The sequence below is a fragment of the Pleurodeles waltl genome, chromosome 3_1 (genome assembly GCF_031143425.1).
Source record: "Pleurodeles waltl isolate 20211129_DDA chromosome 3_1, aPleWal1.hap1.20221129, whole genome shotgun sequence".
In the NCBI taxonomy this organism is placed as follows: Eukaryota; Metazoa; Chordata; class Amphibia; order Caudata; family Salamandridae; genus Pleurodeles; species Pleurodeles waltl.
In genome coordinates this window covers 904,100,655-904,116,349 of record NC_090440.1, presented here as the reverse complement: position 1 = coordinate 904,116,349, position 15,695 = coordinate 904,100,655, and the positions used below count along the sequence as shown (strand labels likewise).

The 15,695-nt window shown below is 42.8% G+C and overlaps 1 protein-coding gene across 1 annotated transcript in view; it reads right to left on the bottom strand.

Moving 5' to 3' along the window:
• GNL2 (G protein nucleolar 2) overlaps window positions 1-15,695 on the bottom strand; it is a 359,926-nt gene that overhangs the window by 259,268 nt on the left and 84,963 nt on the right. Inside the window, exons 5-7 of the mRNA XM_069223882.1 lie at window positions 7,649-7,833; window positions 5,965-6,031; window positions 5,103-5,261 (exon numbers count right to left, since the gene is read on the bottom strand). Of these exons, the coding sequence (XP_069079983.1) occupies window positions 5,103-5,261; window positions 5,965-6,031; window positions 7,649-7,833 (411 nt within the window). The remainder of the gene's footprint in view (window positions 1-5,102; window positions 5,262-5,964; window positions 6,032-7,648; window positions 7,834-15,695) is intronic.

The following is a 15,695-nucleotide window of genomic DNA, read 5'->3' as shown; positions in this document are numbered from 1 at the left end:
GGATGGGGCTGCCTTAGTTGAAAACTGCGAAAGGCAGACTGGCGATTACATGGGGCAGCTGAGAGGCCTAAGGACTTGGCCAAAGCCTGCAAGTCCTTGAAGTGCTCCAGCACCGAGTCTGCCTTGTCTCCAAAGAGACGGGTGCCATCAAAGGGCATATCCATGAGGGAAGCCTGGACAGCCCCCAAAAAGCCAGACATTCATAGCCAGGCATGGAGTCCGAGTGCCACCGCCACTGAAACCACTGTGCCCAATGAGTCTGTTATTTCCAAACCACAACGTATAGCAAACTTTGCTGCGTCTCCCCTGTCTGTGACTGCTTGGGAAAGAAAGGCAAAGGCCTCCTCCACAACCTTTGGCAGCACTGTTTCCCACAGTGGGTGAGAATAGAGGCCCAATAAGCATACAGCGTTTACTAATCGTAATGCAGGGCTGGCAGAAGAAACCATTTTCTTGCCCAAATTGTCCAGCCTCTTAGATTCCCTGTCAGAGAATGCACCATGGAAGTAGAAGCATGAACCACCAAGATCTCCAGGACATTGTGCTGGGTGAAGAAATGTGGGTCCCCTGGAGAGGGGAGGTGGCAGCAGGCAATTGTCCAATTCACAGAAGCCCCTTTGCTGGATTTGGACTAGGTCCCCAGAAGGATGTCAGTGAGGGCTTTGTTAAACAGGAGCAGGGGTTCAGAGGAGGCTACCAGGTGCAGCACCTCCATCAAGAATTTGGTCTTTAATGTCACCGAGGGCAACTAAAGGTTAAGGACTTAGCTGCCCTCTGCACCACCATAGCGTAGTTAGCTCCCTCCACCATAGCCACGGTAGGGGGAGAAAGTATCCCAGTATCTGGAAATGTGTTCAGTCCGCTGGCATCATCAAGTTCCTCACACCAGTCCATATCTTGTTCATCATGCTGGTATTCCAAAGAATCAAGCAACCCCTCCCATCCCTCCCTGAGGCCTAGATCTTCAGAATAAGGCTCTGCTCTGGCACCAAAGCAGGACACAGGGGTCCTGCTGGCACCGGAATCAGTGTAAGTCGATGCAGCTCACTGTCTGATTTAGGGATCACAATGGGGCTGGTACTGCCGGTGCATGACAGCAGCATCACCATTGAGACTGGGGCGGACAATATGGCCGACTCTGCATAGAGCTAACTCACACCACGTACCAGCGATGAAGCCTACTGCGCACAAAAAAATCTTCCGGATCAGTCTGACGCCTGGGAAGAATTCAAAGGTAAGGAATCTGGGGCTTAAAGTCTCTATCACATAGGAAAGTTTACAAGGAAGTACAGGATTTAAGAATCATTGTTCCTACTTCACAAAAACAAAAGCCTAAAATCAAAAGGAAAGATTGTAGAATTCAGAATTTTATGAGGCTAGTGTCATGAGTACAAATGTTTTTTTTTTTTTTCAGTATATGACAGAAGGACCAAGAAATGTTCACTTTTTTGCATATATTTTTGTAATTTAAAAGGTAGGCGTGTCTTTGATTATTTGTGTAAGAGAGAAAGAGTCAGAGAGAGACAAAGAGTGAGAAAGAATGAGGCACTCAGAAAAAACTGCAAAAGAGCGAGGGATAGTGTGAGATAGGAAAAGAGGCACCACTAGAGACAGGGTAAGAGAAAGAGTGCTAAAGATATTGCTAGAGAGAAAGGATGAAAGAAAGAGTGGACAGTCAGGGTAATTTTCTAACATCAAACCTGACTGATGTCACCCAACGTGCATAGTGTAGTCTGACATTTATCCAGGATTGCTCCATCTCAGCTCCAAGTCTGACCCAAGAGTGCCCAACCGCCACAGGCCTACTACTAGTGAGGTTTAGCATATTGGCCTCTCCATCTGCAATTCTAAGTAAATCCACTAGAGGATGTCTGTGGGTTCCGTGAAAGGGCAACTCCTGCGATGCACCATTACCAGACAGAGATTACACCTTTGCGCCCTTAATGCAAAACAAAGAAAGCACCTCAGAGCCCACTACTTGGTTTCAATTTCATACTCGAAGTAAGTATCCCCCAAATAAAGCTTTTTTCATGAAATTCATTACTGTGTTGTGGTTCTTAATCTATTGTTGGAATCACTGCTACAAATGAACTGACAAAGCGCCTCATCTACTGTCCCCCACCCACTCCTAACCATCCTAACTCAATCAAATCCATGCAACACCTCCTCTACTAGCCAGCCAAGACCTGGCACTAACCTAGGGAATCTGCTGCCATATTGCCTTGAACAAGAGTAATCCTCCGAATAGACAACAGAAAACCATCCAAACATAATAACACCAAGCAAGACTTACCTAAACCTATGCTTTCCATCTCTAGCGAAAAAGAAAAACTGCCAATCTCGCACTTTCTGCATCAGTACTGACTAAAGCAATCCACCTACTCCATCACTGGCCTGACCAATAACCTGAGAAACCTCCAGAACAATTAGTTACACCTCTCAGTCCCAGATAGTACTCTAGACAGAGGTCAAATGGTCTCATCAAAGCAAGATTTACGAACTAAGAACAATGCCAGTGCCTGCACCAGAACTGCATCCTCACCCACTAAAGGATTCCCTAAACAACCCAATTTTCCAAAGATGTACACTTCGGATGCCCCCCCCCCCCCGTCTCCCCCCCCCCCACCCCCCACCAAAAAAAAAAAAAAAAAGACTTTCTGCTCCTTGATCAATGCAGGACCATAAAGCAAGATGAGAATCCACATATGTGACTTAACTATCACACCTCAACCCTGACCACCTTCCACAAACTATGAGAACATTGACAATGTGGCTCCACATTCATGTCAAACATTAGCAACAGGCCATCATATTCTATACTGGCTTACAATTGCTCACAGACAGGAATATAAGGTCACAGATTCATTATTGAGAAAGCCCCTCCTTACCTTGGAGTAGGCAGGAATGCACACCAGTCCACAAGAACTTAGGGCCTGATTTAGGTCTTGGCAGAGGGAACTACACCGTCACAAACATGACAGATATCCCATCCACCGTATTATGATCCCAGTATTTCCTTTGAGATCGTATTACTGTGGACAGGATATCTGTCACATTTGTGACAGAGTATTCCCTCTGCCAAGACACAAAACAGGTCGTTAGTTATTAGCAAATGCCAATTATTATGTTGTTGACATTCAACATATTGGATCAGTGCATTTTCAGTTCCAGTATTAAGAACCAAAATGTGGAACATGCTACATTACACATTATTTTTTGAGGCATTATCAAACCTTATTTATAACGGTTTCTTCAAAGGGTGAAGATCTGGCTCTTCTGCAAAGAGATTGCCAATTCAGTCTTGCTCTTTTTTGCAACCAATTTCAATGATTATAGTGTTTAATTAATAGTCTACATCTCCCTTTACATACACATGCAACGCTCACTGGAGCAGCCTATCAGGAGCATGATGGCACTATGGAAATCACAGCAAATCAATTAAACATCAAACAGCAGACATTCAAGTTAGCAAAACAAAAAACTGCTTGATTTACTCTCAACTGTTGTATGTGCGCTGGTCACTTAAGAGCATGAAATGGTGGCTTTTTATATGCAACATATAATTCAACAAAAATGCATAACTGCAACAAATTAAAAATGTAACAATCAAATTCCTGCCTTAAAGTGAACACTGGTTTCAAGTCAAACCTTTAATGAGGCAGTGGAGTCTTAAATTCTATACAAGTTTTGCTCATTATTTCCCTTAATGCAAGAACAATACAAGCTAACTATTTTTATTGCTAAAACTGGCATTAAACAAAATGCAAAACAGGTGTATTTTTTTATCACTGTGTATTCTGACAAGGGTTGTGCAACTCGAGCAGTTCAGTGCATCTAGGGGACACACAAATTGGAGGATCAATTGAAGACCACAGAAAAAGAACCAAATATTCAGGAATTAAACGCCATTGTATGTAAAGCAGATGAGAATCAGAAAAAAGCACATATAACTTCATTATAAACACCTTTAACTTGATGCCTGAGTGCAAGAGGCAAAAATGCAAGAGGTCCCATAACTATGGGGTCTTGCACAGATGCAAGGAGCAAACCACACCACTAGGATAAGACTTGAGTAATTTGATTACAAGTGCATGGTGTAGAAATTACTCAATGTCGGCTAAACAGTAGGAATGCCTTACTCATAAGTCTTATTTACATATGTTTTGATATTTTTATATGTTCTAATGAAAGCGCTTTGTAACAATTCAATAAATGGTACAAGCCACAGAAAAAATAAAAAGAATCTAGAAAAACAAAACAGGTTGCAAGTAATTGAGAAATATAGTATAAATAAAATTAAGATGCAGCAGTTGAATAGGCTAAAGAAATGTGCTGCAAGTAATATTAAGGAAATCCATGTGAGGAAGCACTTCTATTCTGACAATTTTCCAACATATGCTTGTCGTCTGTGTTGCAGGATGATTACCCCCGTTCTCTTCCCATTACTTATTGTTACACTGAGATAACAGCAGATAAAAATTATTGATCGATAGTCTGTCGATTAATTAAGGGCCATAGATCTTCTTGGTCTTGAGCTTCATATTTGTTCATGCACTGTCATGACACTTGTCTTTTTTCAGGCCTACTTTTAATACAGTTTCTATTCTAACCTCCGCTGTCCTTGTTTTAAAGCACCATGTGCAGTTACTGTGTGATGTAAGAAGGGCTCCCTTATGACACCCACAAGCTTCAACCTCACCAGCCCATATTTCAAAATAGCCCCACCTCACCTGTAATATACTTGAATTACCTGATGTATTTATATTGAAAATATAGGAATGGGTCTGCCCTATCTCACCGTCTATACACATAATTCTATTCTGAAATACATAGTTAGTTCACAGTATGTGTGCTCCCTGTCACCTGGAGCACGAAAGAAAACAATTTAAGTGCTTAGGGTAAGTAGGCATCCCGGCAAAACTTGCAAGTACTGTGCCCCTAGAACTTCAACTCTGATTTTTTTGTTTTATCAATTTCTCTTTTCTTCTCCCAATATACACATTTTATAGTATGTATTTTGCATAAAAAGCTTAAATCATTGACATATGGAAGAGAAAAAAAACAACAAATACATGCACTAAAGAGAGCAGATTAGCACTTACAGTGGCCCATGCTGGGACTAGATCACATTTGTTTAGTACAAAAATGAGATGTTTCCATGGCTTCTCTTTTTTGAGGTAGGCTTCGATGTGTGGAGAGCGTGTGCCTTGAGGGTCCCTAGCATCCAGAACCTGGATTATTACATCGGATGAATCAATGACCTGTTGACAAAAAGGTACTATTCAGAAAAGGCCAATGTGCATGTTTAAAAAAAATGTCAAAAGATGAATGCTTGATGGCCAGCGTAATTTCTTGGGGCCCAATTACAAAACATTTCGAAATACCAGGGCACAATTGTCAGCATCAATTACAGACTGCATGAAATCATGTTAAAATAACTTTTTATTTATTTAAAGTAAAGTCCGATTAGGAAAATGTAACATACCTCTTTTGGTGATGTTGTAATCTATTGTGGCATAACATGATCAAACTATCTAACACACATGATTCAATTAAGTTCTTGGCAAAGAAGACTACAGAACAAAATCATTCACAGAGAGGACCACGAAATGTAGACTTGTCTGGACCCCTATTTGCACAAAACATATTTTACATAAACTGTCTAACTGTATCTCACAGTAAACCCGGGCTTGTCTTCCAACCTGCCCCTCTGTTCTCCGGGTATATTAGTGAGGGTTGTACTTTGAGACAGTTGATTACACAGTGTGCACGTAAAGCAAGAAACATAGCATTAAACATAATCTTATCATAAGTAATGCTAGCACAATATGCTCTACAAAGGCTTTTGCTATTATAATTATTGTGGCTTCTCTGCAAAACTGTTAAACCTAAACAGACTAAGCTAGAGGACTCAGTTTTGGTCGTTTGCTTCATAAAATTGAGGGGCTAATGTACGTGCCATACCTTGTATAGCTCCCCCCAGATTCTTTTCGACTGCCCCTTTTTAAAGATCTCCTCACGTACTTCATCTCTGTAAAAGAAAGATAGTTTGTAATTAACATGACAATGCAACTTACAAAGGTCCTCTTATGGACAAGGTTTGTTTTTCCGAACTCCCAACTAGAGTAGACTCTGAGAAGCAGTATTTTAGGTTTTAGATTGTTACTATACCGTCCCTTTCATTGACGTCTTTCTTATATTTTTTATCTTGTAATTTATGTTCTTTTTTATTATTGTGTTACGATATACGTTGGCCTGTTCCCAATGAACCCAAAAGCCACTGATAACAGTATGTGTCTTTATGCCATGCACTGAGCACAGTATTCCTGTCCTCAAAGTCAGGATGAAACTAAACAGTAAGCTCTGGTTCAGTGCTCTCGGTCACTCTCAGCTCAACTCTGTTTAATCTGTATGTATGATGACTGGCAGACGTTGTGGAGAATTGTGGCTTTACTCTTTTTCATTGGCCGACAACATTCAAATTATTGTATCCTTAAAATGGAAGTGTAGAGGCCATGAATAGCTGTCTCGTGCAAGTGTTGAGTTGGATGAATTCCAATTTTCTCAAGTTAAACTGAGAAAACATGGAAGTATTACTGATGGGCAACCATCCCCACATGTGGCGCCCTCATCTGTGGCCTGTGATAATGGGTGCAGTAATTACCCCTGTGCCCATAGTTGAGAATCTGAGAGTATGGCTCAATGAAAGCCTGTCCCGATTCTTTACGTCACTAAGGTTTGGCATTCAGAAAGCTTAAGAAAATTGTGAGATGACTCCCTTATTCTGCAAAAAGAACCATGGTCCAAGCTTTAGCCATTTCTAGGTCGGACTACGGAAATATTCTCTATCTGTAGTTAAGAAAAGTTTGATCAGACGACTCCAGATTGTGCAAAGTACTGCAGCAAGACCGCTACTATATCCCCCCAAATTCTATTCTACAGTTAGTCTGCTTCGAGAACATCCCTGGCTCCCTATTGAACTTTGTTTCAATTCAAAGCACTCTGTTATGTTCACAAGTGCCTTTCCAACTCAGATCCTAGTTATCTGAACTCTTTGGTGTCACCATAATCACCCAACCAGGCATTACACATTCCTCAAATCAGGAAAGCTCGGCAAGGCAGACGTGCCTTGTTTTACTTAGGCCCAAAGATCTAGAATTCTTTACCTCCTGAATTGAGAGCCTGGCTGTTTTATCCTTGGTGTATTGTGTCCATAGGTTCCGTATGGTAGCTCAGCGCTGGAAACCCCTGTTGGGTAGCTTTGCGCTCTATAAATACATCATAATAATAATAAAATAATAATAGTTCTGAGGCCAGTTCCTCTGTCCCCACAACCATCAAGGCACGGTCTTTGGCTATGATCTGATTGCTTTGTGTGTAGAGACTGGAAAAAACTTTCATCTGTACTATCAGCAAGCAGATGTAGAAAAGTAGAATTGTTTAGGGCTTCAGTGAGATCCTCTAACACATCATTTATGAGGACACATCATGCATGAGGTCATAAACAATCCTTCGGGGAGTATTAGGTCTGTATAGCTCACATTAAATTGCAAATCTGAATTTTTTTAAAAAGATTTTGGTTTGTAACCACCTCTTCCATTAAAAACTGAACAATATCAGGCCATGCCGAATCAATCAATCTTTTTACCTGACACCAGTATCTTCTACAACCAGATCGCGATCTTTTTCTTGACTGTAGTTATCCGCTGAAGTTTCGGCTGTCTTTAAAAGCTCTTGAACATCACACACGGAGAGGCTGGGGCGCTTTCTTTGTGCTTTCGGGCCGAACGTTGTTTCAAATGTTTCAGTGTCCAGTATGTGCACTTTAGAGTTCTAAAACCAACCAAAGGGGACAGGATGAATATTGAGTTTATGGCTGAATTTTATTTTTGTTCACAAAGATATATTTTAACACCAACTTAAGAAAGGACTACACTTAATTAGATTAAAAAGCATTAAAAAAAAAATCAGGGTCATAATTATTCCTCTCCCACAGTGGAAAAACATGACGACTACAGTAGATTTGTGTATCAGGAGTTCCTGTATTGAGCAGATACCAATCTTGAATTTTTTCAAGCATTGCCTTCTCTTTCTGACCTACGGCCATCTGTGTGACTTTTCCTTCTAGTTTAGTACACAACAGTAGTGTATATATATATAAATGTTCAAACTCCATCCAAAACTTGAAGTTTGAGGAGCGAAAATGGTATGACCCGTTATTTCTGTGGTGAAAGACTCTGGCTAATCATGACTGCTAGCTTAAGGTTTTTACATGTTCTATAAATGTATGCTTAGCTGTTTTTGCAGATTTTATTTAAACTGGTAAAACACTATGTAATCCCACACAGAACAAGCATTTGCAATGCAATGGGTCTTGCATTTGCTCGAGTTAGAGCAATTAGCATTGTAAACTCCTAACCGGACTTTTCTTGCCACATAAATTGAAAATGAAAAGTAAAACAGTTTCGCATAACTAACTGGACCTTTCTTGCCATATAAACTGAAAAGTAAAAATTTCACATAAGCGGGCCGACAGTCGTCATCAGCGCAAAGAAGACACACAAAGGGAAATAAAAGTTCACGCGCAGTGAAACCTATCGGCAAAAGTGCAATTATCCATGTAACCTGCAAAAGTGGAGCTACCTATGTAAAAGGATCAATGTCATGCAAAGCACTCGAGTACTGCCCAGAGAGATCGTGCTGTTAAATAAAGAGAAAAAGTAGTCCAGAAACAGGACAGAAAACATGGGAGCCTCATATGTTTTCAGTAGTTGGTCGGTGCGCTCGAGGAGGGCTAAACACCGGAAGAGGCATGACGTATGCATGCCTTTCACTAATGAAAGCAAGAAGATTTTAAAAGGCAAGCCCAGGAACCAATGAAAGAGACTGACGTGACATGGGCATGGTTTGAAGCCCAAAGAGAGATTACAACACAGGTCGGAGCGCTTTGCACTCGCCCCTAAAAACGAGTGTAATCTGCTTAACAAGGGCTTGTGCGTTTGTTGGTTCCTCATGAGGAAACAGCACCTGGAACACTGACTAACTAGTCAACAAATGTACACAATTTAATTTCAAAGCACATACGCAAAACCCAATTCTGTCTGGGAACACAAGCAGCCAAAACATACACAAGTACATCAGAGATAAGACATGAAAAAATAGTGCCTTCTTTTTGCCAGCTTTCATAATTGTATCACACTGGTACATTCTAAAAAGAGAAAAGTGACAGAGAGGTATTTATTTCATCTTTCAAAACACTCACTTCCATTTAAGTTTTTCCTAAAGGAAATGCTGAAATTGTGCCAAATTTGAGGATTGTGATGAAGAGCGACGGTGCTATGCTTAGAGTATGTATTATCTGTCCTCTCTTCTTGGCTGTAGTTTCCTCCTCATGTCTAGCGGAGCAGTATATTGTGTAAATGCCTTTTATGTACAGGTAACATTTTCCCCAGTTTAGGTAACATTTCTTATGAACACACATGGAAGAAATGTCCTTTACACAAGAAGCATCTGGCTGGCAATCCACAATAAAAGCTTCAGTTGAAAAAAACATATGAAATATGAGACGTACAACTTGTACGTGGAATGAGAAGGAGACGTGGGTTAGATTCCTAACAAGCCCTGGTATTTTTGAACCGACATGAAAGCCAATGGAGAACCCACAGCAGGGCACGCCCAATTTTCCATCAAAAAGTCAGGGCATGAGACACACTCAACTCCATCAATCCCTTAAGAAACAGGTACTTTACAAGAGAGACAAACTACATTTCTACATTTTAAAAGGAGACAATTTGTGTCAATAATTTTTATGATTCCAGTGAGAACATACTGTTTCATCACATTCAACTGTAAAGTGTGATATTTTCGTGTGCCATTTTTGTTGTGCAAGCCATGTCGTACGCAAGAGTTAAACAAGCATTTGCAATGCAATGGGTCTTGCGTTTGCTCGAGTTAGAGCGGTTAACATTGTAAATTCCTAACAGGACTTTTCTTGCCAAATAAATTGAAAATAAAAAGTAAAATGTAGGAAGTTGGCTCTGTATGCACTATTTCAAAGTAAGGAATAGTATGCACAGAGTCCAAGGGTTCCCCTTAGAGGTAAGATAGTGGCAAAAAGAGATAATACTGATGCTCTATTTTGTGGTAGTGTGGTCGAGCAGTAGGCTTATCAAAGGAGTAGTGTTAAGCATTGGTTGTACATACACAAGCAATAAATGAGGAACACACACTCAGAGACAATTCCAGGCCAATAGGTTTTTGTATAGAAAAATATATTTTCTTAGTTTATTTTAAGAACCACAGGTTCAAGATTTACATGTAATACTTCAAATGAAAGGTATTGCAGGTAGGTACTTTAGGAACTTTGAATTAGCAAAATAGCATGTACAGTTTTCACATAAATCACATATAGCTATTTTAAAACTAGACAGTGCAATTTTCAACAGTTCCTGGGGGGAGTAAGAGTTTGTTAGTTTTTGCAGGTAAGTAAACCACCTACGGGGTTTAAGTTTGGGTCCAAGGTAGCCCACCGTTGGGGGTTCAGAGCAACCCCAAAGTTACAACACCAGCAGCTCAGCGCCGGTCAGGTGCAGAGGTCAAAGTGGTGCCCAAAACGCATAGGCTTCAATGGAGAAGGGGGTGCCCCGGTTCCAGTCTGCCAGCAGGTAAGTACCTGCGTCTTCGGAAGGCAGACCAGGGGGGTTTTGTAGGGCACCGGGAGGGACACAAGTCCACACAGAAAGTACACCCTCAGCAGCAAGGGGGCGGCCGGGTGCATTGTGCAAACAAGCGTCGGGTTTGTAATAGAAATCAATGGGAGACCAAGGGGTCTCTTCAGCGATGCAGGCAGGCAAGGGGGGGGCTCCTCGGGGCAGCCACCACCTTGGCAAGGGAGAGGGCCACCTGGGGGTCGCTCCTGCACTGGAGGTCAGATCCTTCAGGCCCTGGGGGCTGCGGGTGTAGAGTGTTTACCAGGCGTCGGATCTTTGAAGCAGGCAGTCGCGGTCAGGGGGAGCCTCGGGATTCCCTCTGCAGGCGTCGCTGTGGGGGCTCATGGGGGTCAACTCTGGCTACTCACGGTCTCGCAGTCGCCGGGGAGTCCTCCCTGAAGTGACTGTTCTCCACAAGTCGAGCCGGGGGCGTCGGGTGCAGAGTGCCAAGTCTCACGCTTCTGGTGAGAAACGCAAGTTGTTTCAAAGTTGCTTCTTTGTTGCAAAGTTGCAGTCTTTGGTGAACAGAGCCGCTGTCCTCTGGAGTTCTTGATCCTTCTAGATGCAGGGCAGTCCTCTGAGGCTTCAGAGGTCGCTGGTCCCTGGGGAGAGCATCGCTGGAGCAGCGTCTTTAGAAGTGGGGGAGACAGGCCGGGAGAGCTGGGCCAAAGCAGTTGGTGTCTCAGTCTTGTCTGCAGGGCTTTTCAGCTTAGCAGTCCTCTTCTTCTTAGGTTGCAGGAATCTGAGTTCCTAGGTTCTGGGGAGCCCCTAAATACTGAATTTAGGGGTGTGTTTAGGTCTGGGGGATTAGTAGCCAATGGCTACTAGCCCTGAGGGTGGCTACACCCTCTTTGTGCCTCCTCCCTGAGGGGAGGGGGGCACATCCCTAATCCTATTGGGGGAATCCTCCATCTGCAAGATGGAGGATTTCTAAAAGTCAGAGTCACCTCAGCTCAGGACACCTTAGGGGCTGTCCTGACTGGCCAGTGACTCCTCCTTGTTTTTCTCATTATCCATTATTATGGAGGGGGCAGGCAACTCCACTAGCTGGAGTGCCCTGTGGTGCTGTAACAAAGGGGGTGAGCCTTTGAGGCTCACCGCCAGGTGTTACAGTTCCTGCAGGGGGAGGTGTGAAGCACCTCCACCCAGTACAGGCTTTGTTACTCGCCACAGAGTGACAAAGGCACTCTCCCCATGTGGCCAGCAACATGTCTCGAGTGTGGCAGGCTGCTAAAACTAGTCAGCCTACACGGATAGTCGGTTAAGGTTTCAGGGGGTACCTCTAAGGTGCCCTCTGGGGTGTATGTTACAATAAAATGTACACGGGCATCAGTGTGCATTTATTGTGCTGAGAAGTTTGATACCAAACTTCACAGTTTTCAGTGTAGCCATTATGGTGCTGTGGAGTTCGCGCATGACAGACTCCCAGACCATATACTCTTATGGCTACCCTGCACTTACAATGTCCAAGGTTTTGCTTAGACACTGTAGGGGCACAGTGCTCATGCACTTGTGCCCTCACCTATGGTATAGTGCACCCTGCCTTAGGGCTGTAAGGCCTGCTAGAGGGGTGACTTATCTATACTTCATAGGCAGTGTGAGGTTGGTATGGCACCCTGAGGGGAGTGCCATGTCGACTTAGTCGTTTTGTCCTCACTAGCACACACAAGCTGGCAAGCAGTGGGTCTGTGCTGAGTGAGGGGTCCCCGGGGTGGCATAAGACAAGCTGCAGCCCTTAGGGACCTTCCCTGGCATCAGGGCCCTTGGTACCAGGGGTACCAGTTACAAGGGACTTACCTGGATGCCAGGGTGTGCCAATTGTGGAAACAAAAGTACAGGTGAGGGAAAGAACACTGGTGCTGGGGCCGGGTTAGCAGGCCTCAGCACACTTTCAATTCAAAACTTAGCATCAGCAAAGGCAACAAGTCAGGGGGTAACCATGCCAAGGAGGCATTTCCTTACATAAAACAATTGACATAAGCGAGCCTATTGAAACTGCCATGGCCACCATGCGCATGAGTGTGAAGGAGAGACACAAAAGGTAAAATAAGTTTTCTCCGTCAAACATATCGGCAATCGTGCAATTATCTATGTAACAGGGTCGATGTCCAAGGCGGTAACCAAACGGCGTATGAGAGAATAACTGAAAACATAATGATTTTAAAAACATTTAATCTGCAGTAAAATCCATTGAGTTGCAGAGAAAAGGCTTCTAGCGGTGCACAGTCTTTACGGCCAGACCCTGTGACTCCATCGCCAGATGGAAAACCTGCTGCAAGAGACTTTTAATGACTCTGTTCGTATGATGTCGGAAGCACAGACTTCTTTTGTACAGGGAGTGTTAAAATCTGATTGTTTTCAGCCCAGGTGCTGCAACAAATAGGAGGATGAAGGCTCTTCCCCAGACTTTTTGGGGGCTAAACCACTGTAGTGGCTTTTTGCAGTGATTCTTAACCTTTCGGCTTCTGGGGAACACCATTTAATCATTACTGGGACCCAAGGACCCCAAATTAATCCATTATGGGAATCCAGAGACCCCCACAGAGTGATTAATGGAAGCCAGAGACCCTGATCTAGGCATTTGTGATCAGTTGAACCGCAAAACAATGCATTAAAAATACAAACACAAGCATTCATTAAAACCAAAAAAACACAAAAGATGAAATATTTTATTTAATTTGCAAACAATGATAAAAAAAGCTACATTTTAATGGGAAGGTTGAGCGTTCCTAAATTCAACTGAGGCCACTCATCTATATTGTATCCTGTTTAATGCACATGCTCTACTCCCATGAATCAATCTGAGGATACTACCTTTTTATTTTTTATTTTATTTTTTAACATTTTGGTCAATATTTTATCCACTTATTACTTTTTTAATATTATCTAATTTTCTAAACAGTCACAGACCTCCTGAATAGACTTCGCAGAACTGCAGAGGTCCGCGTACCACACGTTAAGAACTACTACATTATGATATTGTCTTCTGACTCCCCTGAGTTGAAGCACTTACCACATTTGAACAAGCTTTAGTTCCTGTCTGAAGGCATGTCTCATAAAAGGCACAGCAACAGAAAATGCTACACGCTCCCCTTCATCGTACAACAGGAAGAATGTCTTTAAGTGATCAACAAGAACAAAGGAACATCAACATCTCACTTTTTCTCAAAAGGATATTGTGTTACAGTGGTTTATAAAAATGAACACTTGCACACCTGAACAGAGTGAAGACAGTGACAAGTTTCTTAAAATGCGACAAAGATGGTGCTGGCACTTCCTGCCCATAGACCTCATAAACAGACTTCCGCCAACATTGGAGCAGGGCAAACACTGGAGGGGAGGGGGAGTGGGGGGAGGGGGGGGGGGGAGGAACAAGACTTTGGACCAGATGTAGGAACCGTTTTGCATGGCGGAAACTGTGAAATTCACAGTTTGCACCATGCAAAAAGGGCATCGCAATGCACATTCCCATTTTGCGAGTCGGTACCGACTCGCAAAATGGGAATGCGACATGCAAATAGGAAGGGGTGTTCCCCTTCCTATTTGCGAGTCGCACCGCGATGCAGAATTGCTTTGTGACCGCGAACGCGGTCGCAAAGCAATTCGCAGTTAGCACCCATGTGAAGTTGGTGCTAACTCATTCGCAAAAGGGAAGGGGTCCCCATGGGACCCCTTCCCCTTTCTGAATGTCGCCAAAAATATTTTGTCAGAGCAGGGAGTGGTCCGACCACTGCCTACTCTGAAAAAATGAAACCAAATGGTTTCATTTTCCAGAGTGTATTGCAACTCGTTTTCCTTTAAGGAAAACAGCAGGGATGTGGAATTCCTATCGCCCAACGCCCAGGACATCTTGTTTGGGGTCAAGGGCAACAAGTTTTCATGTTTACTTTGTCCTTGGGACAAGTAGGCCCAACCCTCTGCAGCACAAACCCTTTGGCTGCCAGTTTACAGAGAGTTGTGTTTCCAAAAGATAATGCTGTTCGAACTTGTATTTATGGTTCATTATTTGAAAGCCTTCATTATTAGGGTGAGTGCTGTAAATAAATGTTTTAATGTCACACTTCACTACTGACGTTGGTTCCAGTACAAAAAAAAAAAAAAAGTGTACACACGTTTGGAAAGTTTAGGCTATGAGGCTAAGTATAATGCTCCCAGAATGCTCTCTGATTAGATGCAAATGTTTGCAGACGCTTGTAAGCAAGAGAGAAGAGTCTTTGCTTTTAAAATAAAATGGTCAGAAAAAATGCAAGAAGGGAAAAAGTTTCACTGCCATGAAATTTTGGGTGCTATTTCTTTGAAGTGTCATTTAGTAAAATGTGTTGATGCATGGTAGTATTCCCAAAAAATATTTCTAATGGAAAAACAGTGTAACCATTTTCAACACGATTATGGGAAGCATGAAAATAAACAAACACTGAAAAAAGTCAACTGAGCCGACATATTTTTATAAGTCTTTTAGTTTCATTAATGCGTGTCTTGTTTTGACATGGCTTTTCTAACACTTTATTGTTGTGGGAGCTACCATTGTAACCAACACTGGCCAAAACCCCCCGAAACGTTTTTGAACTCTAAAAGCACACGTTGCCACCAGTGGCATAACAAAGGCCCCGCAGCCGCCCTCCAGGGGACCCCTTCAGCACAGCACCTGCCCTGAGTGAGTCTGAAGAGGGGCTCCTTCATGTTCTTTGCAAAGGGGCACCCTCCAGTTTCGTTACGTCACTGATTGCCGCTGTAGTTCCTGACACTGAACAAAACTACTTTGTGTGCCAATATGCTCCTTGTGGAAGAGCAGAATGCGATCACTCACAGTAAAGCCAGACGATAGAGAGAGAAATAGAAGTTTAATAAAAACAAAATGTCTTTGTTAACACCAGACCTAATTAGGGACCAAGACCCACATGTAGGTAGCTTTTTGCATGTCGCATTTGGATTTCCGACTGGCAAACTGCGAGTCGCAAATCGGAACCTACCTACATGTGGCCCCAA